Source organism: Phacochoerus africanus, chromosome 9 (genome assembly GCF_016906955.1).
Source record: "Phacochoerus africanus isolate WHEZ1 chromosome 9, ROS_Pafr_v1, whole genome shotgun sequence".
NCBI classification, from domain to species: Eukaryota; Metazoa; Chordata; class Mammalia; order Artiodactyla; family Suidae; genus Phacochoerus; species Phacochoerus africanus.
Genome location: NC_062552.1, coordinates 126,539,009 through 126,550,800, shown reverse-complemented (window position 1 = coordinate 126,550,800; position 11,792 = coordinate 126,539,009). Strand labels below are relative to the sequence as shown.

General features: G+C 54.2%; 1 protein-coding gene and 1 long non-coding RNA gene across 13 annotated transcripts in view; both read right to left on the bottom strand.

Moving 5' to 3' along the window:
- Positions 1-4,502: 4,502 nt before the first annotated feature.
- On the bottom strand, positions 4,503-5,513 carry LOC125136272 (uncharacterized). Its single transcript, XR_007137145.1, has 3 exons — positions 5,328-5,513; positions 5,059-5,217; positions 4,503-4,709 (listed from the first exon to the last, which is right to left on the bottom strand). It is a non-coding gene; the product is annotated as an uncharacterized LOC125136272 (long non-coding RNA).
- A 3,894-nt stretch (positions 5,514-9,407) lies between these two features.
- MARK3 (microtubule affinity regulating kinase 3) overlaps positions 9,408-11,792 on the bottom strand; it is a 113,490-nt gene continuing 111,105 nt past the window's right edge. For 11 of the 12 annotated variants that reach the window (XM_047797265.1, XM_047797267.1, XM_047797272.1 and 8 more), the window contains one exon: positions 9,408-9,951. In XM_047797265.1, coding sequence (XP_047653221.1) covers positions 9,606-9,951 — 346 coding nt within the window. In that variant the 3' untranslated portion in view covers positions 9,408-9,605. The remainder of the gene's footprint in view (positions 9,952-11,792) is intronic. The other variant, XR_007137189.1, reaches the window with a different exon arrangement.

Genomic DNA, 11,792 nt, shown 5'->3' with positions numbered 1-11,792 from the left:
CTCCAGTAACACAGACAAGACCACGTGACTGCATCTCCAGGCCAGTTCCAGGCTTCTGGTTCATTAATGCCACGACACTAGGAAATACAACCTGAAAAAGGTGCCCTTCAGGAGTGGTGTCAGGACAAGAGAACACATGGCATGGCCTTTCCGGGTCACAGGAACCCCCACCCTCTATCCACAGGCAGGATTGGTATTGGACAAGCCAGGACGTCTCCGGACTTGGAGACAAGAAGACCCAGCGACACGGGGCACTGCAGAGGGAAGCCACCCGGGCTGAGGCCCAGAACCCTCAAGCCTAGAGGCAGCAGGTGCCAGGTGAGCTGGGTACTGAACGACGAGCAGGGGCTCTCGCCTGAGGACGCGAGCAGAGGGGGGGACGGGCACAAGCAGCCCCCAGGACACAGAGGGCACTGAGGGAACGGGTGCATCTGGGGATGGTGCAGTGGCTCACCACTCTGGTGTCGGGACATGACTTTCAGGGGTACCTTCTGTCACAGGACTCCTGGTGCCACACGAATGAGCAGGATGCATATGCTCCTGCTTCCCAGCTCGCGTCCACGCAGGCACGCCTGCTCTGAGTGCGCATTCACACCTACCCACGCCTGCCGGCAGCTCCACGCCTGCAGGAGCTGGCATGCCAGGTGCCCCACACTAGGAAGCTTCCTCTCTGGTCCCCAAGACCTGGCTTTCCAGGGCAGCAGGATCTGTTTGGTCTGGTGGCAGCAGAACTCCCCCCGGAGGCCTGCCAAGCTGCTCCCTAAGAAGTGTTGGACCAGAGTCCCCTTAACAGAAGAAAGGTTCACTGAGCCACTTTATTAGGTGGTGACAAGACAGAGCCTGTCCAGCCCAAGGGCAGCCCCAGCCCTGCCTTTGCATGCGCCCCTCCCTCCCCCACGAGCAGCCTCTCTTCCCTGCTTGTCTCCCCCGCCAGACAGGGCTTCTGCTCGACCCCAAGCCTCGGAGCACCTTCATGCAGCACAGGCCGCACTGGGTTTCAAGGCTGCGTCTCTGCCCCTCTTCCTTTGAGAACAAGCTTCTAGAGGATACAGGTTTTACCCTGTTTTTTGATCCTCCGAGCTCTGCACAGGGCCCTCCAGAGTAGCTGTCCCACCCTAACCCACCCCCGCTAAAATATGAAAGTCGATAAACGAACACGTGAACAATGATCGGAAGTCTTCACACCTGGTGCTGAAGCGACCGAGAAGCACTGGGGCCGTTTACCTTGGAGAAGCACAACCCAGGGAAGGAATGCAAACTTCACCTTCGTACACTTGAGCCTTGCCTGGTTAAAGCTCCCAAGGGCCGGGAGACACGACCAGGGCTGGCAGGGCGCGGAGAGACACCAGAAAAATACAGAAGCAGGCAGCACGCCCCCCCCCCCGGCCCCCTGCTGTGGGCATGAGGGCCCCGGCCCTGGAGGCGTCCCAGGAGAAGCTGGAGGAGTTTCTAACGAGCGAGTGAAGACTTCCCTTCTGCTTGACGGATGAGTTCTGGCTTAAAATAACCCTCCGAGGTGGGTTAAGTGGGTGGGATGTAGATGGAGCAGGAAGTTACAAGAGGCACAGGCTGTGGGAAGAGCTGTGGTATGATCAGTTGTCTCTCCTCGGTGACACCCTGCTCCCTATTTACCACCCCAGCTAAAAGCCACAGGGATCCAGGGACCTGGGAGCAAATGTGAGAGCCTCAGAGTGTGTAACCAATCCGCCCAGCACACAAACAACCAGCAAAATTTATCAACAAGGCACCAGGAGTTCCCGTCATGGCGCAGTGGTTAACGAATCCGACTAGGAACCAAAATTTATCAACAAGGCACCAGGAGTTCCCGTCATGGCGCAGTGGTTAACGAATCCGGGTTCGGTCCCTGCCCTTGCTCAGTGGGTTAAGGATCCAGCGTTGATGTGAGCTGTGGTGTAGGTTGCAGACACGGCTCGGATCCTGCGTTGCTGTGGCTCTGGCGTAGGCCAATGGCTACAGCTCCAATTCGACCCCTAGCTGGGGAACCTCCATATGCCACAGGAGCGGCCCAAAGAAATAGCAAAAAGACAAAAAAACCAAAAAACAACAAAAAAAAAAACACAAAGCACCAGAAGTCTTCCCTGCCATGGCCCTTAGATCTGGATGGTCCCCGCCCGACCAGGACCGCTTTCTTGGAGGGGGGGCTCCTGCTTAGCAGTTCTCACCTTCAGCTTGGCACAGGGACAGAGCCAACTGGAGCACGGGCCCCTGTTAACACCCAAGTCAATCTCTGGCTGACCTCCTGTCTGGACCCTTCTAACCAAGTGAAATCCAAACACTGCACTGACCGTGCGACAACTGGCGGTGTGGGACAGACAAAAGAACTACACCACACGCTTCAACACACACACTCGCACTTGCTGGCAAGCGTTAGGCGACACAGGACCTGCCTGGTCCAAGCTGAACGGCCCAGAGTGGGCACTGGCCGTACAGGCAGCGGCGGGGGCGGGTAGTGAAGTGCGCTGGCCCCGCCTGGCCTGAGGGCAGCGGCTCATCTCACCTCTGCACCTTGTCTGTAAAACAGGCAAGTCGTGGTCGCTGCTGGAGACCAAGCAGGACGGACCACAAACCAAAACACGGCTTCCAGCAGCTGCAGCCCGGGCTGGCCGGGGCACATGCGGCTGTGGGGACTCGCTAGCAGACGTCTGGTGCTTCCCGGACCTCTCGCCTGAGCTCCTCCATCCTCACCGGCAGCATCCCACGAAGACCAACCTGCACCACGCACCAGGCTCTGCGCTGGGTGCCTGGGTTGCGGGAGGAAGAAAAAGACGAGTCCCTGTCCCTCGGTGCTTACGTTCTAGTAAGGGAAGGGAGGGCAGACCCAGAGATAAAGTAGCCCCGCAGACAGCGCTGGTGGCCCGGGAGACGGGTGCAGCAGGCAGCGAAGGGCAGAGTGGGGTAAGCAGGCCTGGGAGCGCGGGTGCAGGCGAAACCTGAAGGCCAGGGCAGGCCGAGGTGGAGACATCAGCCTCCTGTCGAGCTGTCCCACGGCTCCTCCCTGTCCTCTGGGAGCACCAGCAGGGCCTGGGCCGGGAAGGCGGTGGCACAGGCCTGTCAGCTTTCCTAGGAGCAGCCTCAGAGCTCACACCTCTACACTCTATCAAGCCCCCGATGGCAGGGCAGTGGCCTCTCCTGAGAACAGAGGCCGATGTTCAAGGGCGTCTGGGCCCTGGGTGAGCTGGAGGGAAGAGAAGAGGACCAGCTCCCAGCCTGGGCTTCTGTTGGTTGGTTGGCTGGTTTTTAGGGCCACAGGTGCGGCATATGGGAGCTCCCAGTCCCAGGCTAGGGGTCAAATCAGAGCTACAGTGGCCGGCCTACGCAACAACCACAGGAATGTGGGATCTGAGCCTCATCTTCGACCTACACCACAGCTCATGGCAGCGCCAGATCCTTAACCCACTGAGTGAGGCCAGGGATTGAGCCCGAATCCTCATGGATGCCAGTCAGGTTCGTTACCAGTGGGCCACAAGGAGAACTCCCAGCTCAAGTTCTTGTTTAAAAGGACCTGTGTGAGGAGTTCCCATTGTGGCTCAGCAGAATCTGACTGGTATCCACGAGGACGCAGGTTCGATCCCTGGCCCCACTCAGCGGGTTGAGGATCCAGTGTTGCTGTGAGTTGTGGTGTGGGTTGAAGACAAGGCTCGAATCCCACATTCCTGTGGCTGTGGTGCAGGCCAGCAGCTGTAGCTCTGATTGGACGCCTAGCCTGGGAAACTCCACATGCTGTGGGTGCGGCCCTAAAAAGACCAAAAAAAAAAAAAAAAAGAGAGAGAGAGGACCAGTGTGAGCTGCCATGTTTGCAGCACCTACCAGCTGTGCTGCTCTGCATGTGCCCTCTGGTGGACCCAAGCCAACACCCCGGAGAGAAGTGATCACAACAGGCTGTCTTTACGAAGAGAAAACCCGAGGTTAAGAAGCTGGGAGCTGGAAAACAGGCTGCCCAAGTCAAGGGTACACACCTCGAGGCCGCACTGTCCAATCCGCCTGCAATGTTGGATTCTCAACACCCCGAGGGAGACCAGGACTGAACCCACATCCTCACGGACACTATGTTGGGTTTATTTTTTTCTTCTTTTTTTCGGGTCACATTTGCAGTATGTGGAGGTTCCCAGGCTAGGGGTCAATCAGAGCTCCAGCTGCCAGCCTACACCACAGCCATGGCACTGGGGATCCAAGCTGTCTGCAACCTACACCACAGCTCCCAGCAACGCTGGATCTTTAATCCACTGAGCGAGGCCAGCGATTAAACCCACATCATGGCTCCTAGTTGGATTTGTTTCCACTGCCCCGCAATGGGAACGCCTACGCTGGGTTCCTAACCTGCTGAGCCACAATGGAAACTCCACAATTCACCTTTTTTTCCTTTTGCTGTTTTGGGCCACACCCAAAATAGGCTAGGAGTCGAATGGGAGCTACAGCTGCCAGCATACACGAAAACCAGAGCAATTTGGGATCCGAGGCACATCTTCGACCTACACCACAGCTCACGGCAATGCTGGATCCCCAACTCACTGATCGAGGCCAAGGGCTGAACCTGTATCCTCATGGATCCTGGTTGGATTTGTTTCCACTGTGCCACAATGGGAACTGCCCCCAATTCCCTTTTACATGGGACTCTGCTGCCTGTTCGGAGTGACTCCTAAGATGCTTGCACCGGCCTCTCCCGGCCCCGCGGGCCCCGCTGCAGCGACCTGTGGGGAGGGGGAGAGGATCATTTCCTGGAAGAGTCCTTTTTTCTTTTTTTTTTGCCGCACCTGTGACATATGGAAGTTCCTGGGCCAGGAAGTGAACCCGTGCCACAACTGCAGCCCGTGCCACAGCAGCAGCAGCAACGATGGATCCCTAACCCGCTTCGCCACGGGGGAACCTCGCAGAACCCTTTATTTCTGGCTCACCCAGGCCTCCTCGTGATGCCCATTCTGCCACCTGTTCTGTTCCCTAGAGCCATCCCTGTACACCTGGCTTCCTCTCAGTGCAGCCCAAACAAGCAAGGTCGCAGACCCCTCCTGCCACAACCCATTCTCCACGTCCCCTCCTCACCGGGTAAGCTCCCTTCCATTGGGACACAGGATGGGCCTAGATTTCCTCCGACCTCTGAGGATCTCGGCGCTGCTGTCGCTCAGTGGCCCAGCCACAGCAATGGGATGTACCACGCCACGCGCGGACACTGCCCGGAGGAAGCGTCACCCTGGCTGGGTTCTGGTGTAACAAACCAAAGACCAAATTACAAAGCTGCTGGGCTTCGTCCTTCTCATTGACTGGTGAGGACAGCCGGTTCCATTCTTGGGGACAGTCACATCTGGACGCACCTGCGTGCTGTCAGGACATCTGTAAGGCACATCATCTCTTCACACTGTTCCCTTCAAGAGCAAACGTATCCCTCTGCTTAACAGTGACTGCTAGGAAGCTCCCTTGGGGTGCAGTAGGTTAAGGATCTGGTGTCATCACTGCAGTGGTCTGGGTCACTGCTGTGGCACAGGTTCCATTCTTGGCCCAGAAACTTCCATTCTTGGCCCAGGCTGCAAGCAAGACCAAAGAAAGAAAAAAAAAAAAAAAAAAAAAAGAAAGAAAAAGAAAAAAAAGAAAAGAAAAAAAAGGACAGCATTTTCGGATGTGGCGCAGTGGAAACAAATCTGGCTAGTGTTCATGAGGATGCAGGTTAAATCCCTGGCTTTGCTCAGTGAGCTGCGGTGTAGGCTGGCAGCTACAGCTAATTCAACCCCTGGCCTGGGAACTTCCACATGCCGTAGGTGTGGCCCTAAAAAGCAAAAATCAACCAACAAAACCCACTGCCACTGCCTAGCTGTCTAAAAGATCTCACAGTAAACTGCGAATTAAAACAACAACAACAAACCCAACGAAACCCAAAAATCCAGAGTTCTGAACTCCCATTCTCGAGCACATTCCTGATGCCCTTCTTGCCTGAAACGGACCCAAAGATGTGGCGCTCGAGACAGGCCTGAGCCCCTGTGTCTCCCTGATCAGCTCACCGAAGCCCCAAGCACCCTGTGGATCCCAAGGTCGCCAGGCGGCACTCATGCAGCAAGAGCTGGCAGGAGAGGGTATTCCAGGGACGGTTTCCACGGTAAAGGTAACCTGTCCACATAGCACATGGAAGGAGATTTTTTTTTAAACATGGTCGTTTTCTAGGCTTTTGGACAAAAACACGCTGGGAAAGCCATCACGAGTTGGGCTTCTGAAGTCAGCCATGTTTCCGAACAGCTTCTTGAATGGGTCGTCACCTTCAGAAATGAAAGGACAACAGGAGAACCAGGTACTTTTTTTATTTGGTCTTTTTGGAGCAGCACCCATATGGAGGTTCCCAGGCCAGGGGTCAAATCAGAGCTCTAGCTGCAGGCCTACAGCACAGCCACAGCATGCTGGATCTGCACCTTGCCTTCGACCTGCACCGCAGCGCGCAGCAACGCGGGGTCCTTAACCCACTGAGCGAGGCCAGGGATCGAACCCACGTGCGTCCTCGTGGACCCTAGTCGGATTCCTTGCCTGCTGAGACACGATGGGAACTCCAGAACCGGGTACGGTGTTAAGGAATCTTGGTTCTGATCTGCCTGATTGAGGTAAAAGTTGACACGAATGGAATATGAGCCTTGTTTTCAGGAGTGAGACAACACCCTGGCTGCTGGGTAAATAAAACAAGCAGCATGGCCCCACCAGGCACCTCACCTCACTCCTGAGGGATTCCAGGGCAGTAAATGAAGGAAAAAACTGTGGCCTTGTCTCAAGTGACCGAAGCACTCTGGAAAACTGCCTTTCAAAACTCACTGTACAGAGTAAAAACGCCGTGTCCTGCGAAGGCAGCATGTCAAGGAAGGGCTTGGGCCCCTTAGCAGTGGATGAGATCTCAGGTTTTAACCTCCCTAAAGGGAACACGACCTACGCTGCCACTGAAATCAAATCTCTACCAATGAGTAACCCACTGAGCGAGGCCAGGGATCGAACCCACGTACGTTGAGCCTTCCAACAAGGACAAGTTCGATGACCTCTGCAGGCGAGTACTGGTGTTACAGAGACACCACTTCCCAAGGGACCAGGAACACAGCAAAATGCAGAGATGGCTTATGACAAAGAAGCAGTCAAAACTCACAAGAACATCATGCATGTAGAGGGGCCACTTCGTCAGGGCATGGGGTAGACTAGCTCCTCTCGGAGGACTTTAACCTCCTGTCCTTGAGAACAGGCACGTGGAAAACCACTGAAACCGCACACTAGGCAAAAGGAGGAGAAACGCAGTGGTAGCCACACCCTTGGCAATCCTGGCAGGGTGATCCTGCCCAGGCAGCCCTGCGCACTGAGCTCTCCGGAGAGCACCTGCGGAAGCTCTGGAGGAGAAAGGAGAATGCCTCAAGGGCAAAAGGAGAGACCGTATTGACTCAGCATGAAGGTCTGAAAGATCCAGTCAAGTGAGATGACCTGCTCTGCTCTTAGGTCAAAGGACACTCACCCTGCTCCTTGCCCGGGACTTGCCATGGACTCTTGGGGTCTCTCCCAGTCTTCCACGCCCGAACCTGCCTGCAGCAACCTGCCCCATTTCATGGACAGCAAGCCCATCCTTTCTGCTGCTTGGGCCAGGAGCCACAGAGTCACCCTGAGCTTCCTCTCACTCAGCCATTCCCAATCTGACTGCAGACGCAAGTTAACTCTAGTCCAGCACACCCAGAATCCAACCATGGTCTCAGCGGGTCAGCATCACCTCTCGCCTGCTTACTGTCAACTTCACGTGGCTTTTCCGGCCTCTCCTTGCTCCTCGAGATGGATTCCCTCGCAGCGGCCAGGAAAGCCGCTGAAGACCTGAGCCCTCCAGCTGCTCCCACCTCAGAGCAAGAGACACGGCACCAGGCCGCTGGCATTGTGGCCGCACCTTCCACCACCCTGCCCCAGCGCTGGGTGCCCGGGTGCCTCCAGCGAAGCCCCCACCCATCGCCCCGTTTACCATGGCACCTCCTCGGACCCTGAGACCTCTGGAAGGCCTTACCCTGCCCCACGATGTTTTTCGTGCCACTTACCTGTTCCATACTAAATGCTTTATTATTGTTTACTGACCGCTGTCCTGTTAGGACCCAAGGTTTGTTTTGTATTGTTTTTTTTCTTTTGTCTTTTTAGGGCCACACCCAGGGCATATGGAGGTTCCCAGGCTAGGGGCTGAATCGGAGCTACAGCTGCCGGCCTACACCACAGCCACAGCAATACAGGATCTGAGCCGTGTTTGCGACACCACAGCTCACAGCAATGCTGGATCCTTAACCCACTGAGTGAGGCCAGGGATCAAACCCGAAACCTCACGGTTCCTGGTTGGCTTCGTTTCCACTGCGCCACGACGGGAACTCCAGGACCTCGGTTTTAAGAGGCTAGGGTTATATCCTGAACACCTAGAACAGTGCCCTGCCCTGGCAGAGGGTACTTGTGGCTGAGCGACTGTCCAGACGCTCATACTTGCGCCACCACCAACAGGCCCAGAACCAGAGAGACACCAATCAACATGGCAACATCTCTGTGAGACTAAAGCACCAAGCTGACTGAGGAGCTCATCACCCTCGCCGTGCAAGCGAGCAGGTGTTAGAAAAAAGCCTTGGGTCTGATTCACGCGCTGCATCACGAAAAGCACGAGAGGAAAACCACGGACTTCGCAGAGCACAGACCCAGGCCGGCCCAGGCCGGGCGTTTCGCCACACGGGGTACGGGGTACGGGGCACGCTGGGGCTCCCGAAGCGGAGGCTGCCGGCCGCTCCCGAGTCCCATCTTTCTCAGGTCACCCGAGGGCCATCTTCTCCCCTCGCCTCGCCGCCTTTGGGGAAAAAAGGCGCTGGTATTCACAAGAGGCTGGATGCACATTAAGGAGAAGGCGGCCGGCCCTCAATGTTTCCCTCACGTTTTCCACTTGCTTTTGTTCAGCGGGTGGTGGAGGTGGAAACACATACTTTTAGTCATTGCCTTAATATGAGGCTTAAATATAGTATTAGGAGACAATGCAAGATTTTACTGAGAAAAAGTGAATTTTTAATTGTCTTGTGAATCTACTTAGAAAAACACACAAGCAATGTTCACAACTATAAATTGAAACCTTTTGCACTAAAAAACACGAAACAAACACAAAACCACAGGCATGAACTGTAAACCTGTATTAATTATCAACTAGACTTAAAGTTAATTTTTAGTAGTAACTGAGTATTTTCCTCCTTGGCAATTTTAATGTTTTAGCACCAAACGACCTCCCGCAGAGGTACCTGAAGCAACCCTGCCCGTGTGAGGAGCTGCTGTGGCAGCAGTGCTTCGCACACACACCTTCCACTCTCACACCCGCACAGACAGGAGGCACGTGGAGATGGCAGCACGTGCTGACTTCCAGGGCAATGGAAAGAAGACAGAGGGCACACGTGTCACACGTCTTTAATGTAGTGCATTCGTAGAAAAAAGGCCAGCTTCGCTCCCAGGCGTGCTCGCGTCCTTATATTTTAATATCATGATTTAGAAGATGCAGACGTTATTGCCTAAATATTATTCTATACATTTCCATCAGTGTTCAGGAAAACACTTTAAACTGCTGCTTAATTTACACCATAATGACTGGGTTACAGCTTTAGCTCATTGGCAATTTTGGAAGCAATATTTTTGAAAGCTATGGACGTCCCTGATATCCGCTTGAATCGGACCCCGTTCAGAGACAGTCTTGGCAGCTTGCACACCTCCATCTCCCACTGCACGAGGCTCTCTGCGTGCCCATCGCCGTGGACACAGAAGAGTAGGAAGCGCTCCCTCTGCTCGTAGTCGCAGGTATTGGCGTCCAGCACTTTGCGGATTTCCCGCATCATGTCATTAGGATCCATGGAACTAGTGGTTTTCATGCTCCAGGTAAAGCGAAGGGAACGAGGTTTTGCTTCTTTGTTTTCCTCCTTTTGCTCAGCAGATACGTTGCGACTGAAATGCACAGTGGCAGGTTTATTCTTAATTGGAGAGGATGACCAACCTTTCTGTACTTTAGCTAATCTACGACACAGCATCGTAAGTGACTTCCATGTTTTTCCTAGCAGGCTCACATTTGGTAAGCTGCTTCTTTACTAAGAAGTAATCGTCTATTTTCCTTCTCCCTACAAATCATGACTCCCACAAACCATGATCCACAGTGTGAAAAACAAAACACTACCTGGCTGAAAAATCTTCACCAGCCATCTGTACTTAAAAACTAAGAAAACAACTTGTTAAAACAGAATCCCTGGGAATCAGGCAAAGTAGAGAGCTCTGAGCACACCTCCAAGAGCCCAGCCTTCCCCATCCAGGCTGGCTGCAGGTGGCAAGGAGCTCTCTGGGCCCTTTGCAGGCCCAGCAGAGGAAGGTGGTGTCAGCAGGCCAGCCTCCACTTCTGTTCAGCCTGGCTGCTTCTCTCTCCCACCACAACTTAAAAAATTTCAACGCATCATAACTGCCACTGTTACTCAGGATACCCAGCGACTCAACATACTTGAAAATCGCTTCCCCTGCAAATGGCCCCAGGTGCCAAGGACAGCTGGGCTGGAGGTGGGCCGTTCTTTCCGTCACCTCCACCTCCCTCAGCACTTATTCTTCTATTCATTAAAAAGAATTCGTAAATGACACCGTCTTCCCACTGAAATAGGCAAACCAACCGTTGAGGCCTATTTGCTGCTGAGCACGGAAACAACAGTCTGGCCCAGCTTGTCCAGACTCACAAAGAGCAGGCTGAGGTCCCAGGCTGGGCTCCTAGGAACTCCAACAACAGGCACATACGCCCTCCCTGCTCTCAGGCATTTAATCATTACTGCCCTTAACAAACCAGCATTTACAGGCAGTCTGAGACGCCCCCATGATGGGCAGTGTGAGGCCCGGGAAAGGCAGGGCTTTCAGCGTGTGGGGCGTGGCAGCGAGGAGAGCTACGAAGAGCCCATGAGACTTCACCACTGCGATGGAGGAGAGAGCAGAGCCATCAGTGTGTGCAGCAGAGGAACCGCCCTAAGTGAAGGCGAGGAGGTATCGAAAGTAAACTGTAGGTGGGGGCGGGGGGGGGGGGGTCAAAGCTGTACGACTGGAGCAGGGGGCACAGCCTCACAGCCGCTGGCATCTAACGAGCATGTGAACCACCACACCAGGAGGTAGGTCCCGTTACTCCCTCCCAACGACAGCCAGGGAAGCAAACTCAGGACAGCCTTAGCCCGCTCGGGTCAGGATGGACAGGCCCCGGAAGGGCATGCCACTTTCAACTGGGGGTTGAGAGTAGGGGAAACCGGCCTGCTGAGGGCACACAGGGCCTCATAGGGACATGGTTGGTCAGGCAGTGGGGCCACTACAGGGTTTCATTCAGAAGAGTCATGTGATTCATGCTGTGCTTTAGGAAGACCAGCAAGAAAGCAAATGGACTAATAACAAGGATCTGAAAGAACACGGTGGCAATGGCATAAAAAAGGGCACAATTGGAGAAATCTAGTCCTTGGCCCCAAATCCAAGCTATGTCAGCTATACAAAATTTAAAGCAGAGTTCCCTTGTGGCTCAGCAGGTTAAGGATCTAGCACTGTCACTGCTGTGCATCTGGTTATAGCTGTGATGCAGGTTTGATCCCTGGCCTGGGAACTTCTGCATGTGGCAGGTTTGACCAAAAAAAAAAAAAAAAAAAAGCCCCCAAAACCAACCAACCAAACAAAAAACACAACTACATAATCATTCTTAAAATACCTAACTTGAAACATGAAAACTACTCAATATCCTACTTCCAATTCGAGACTAGAACTACGCAGGCGTTCTCAGCATG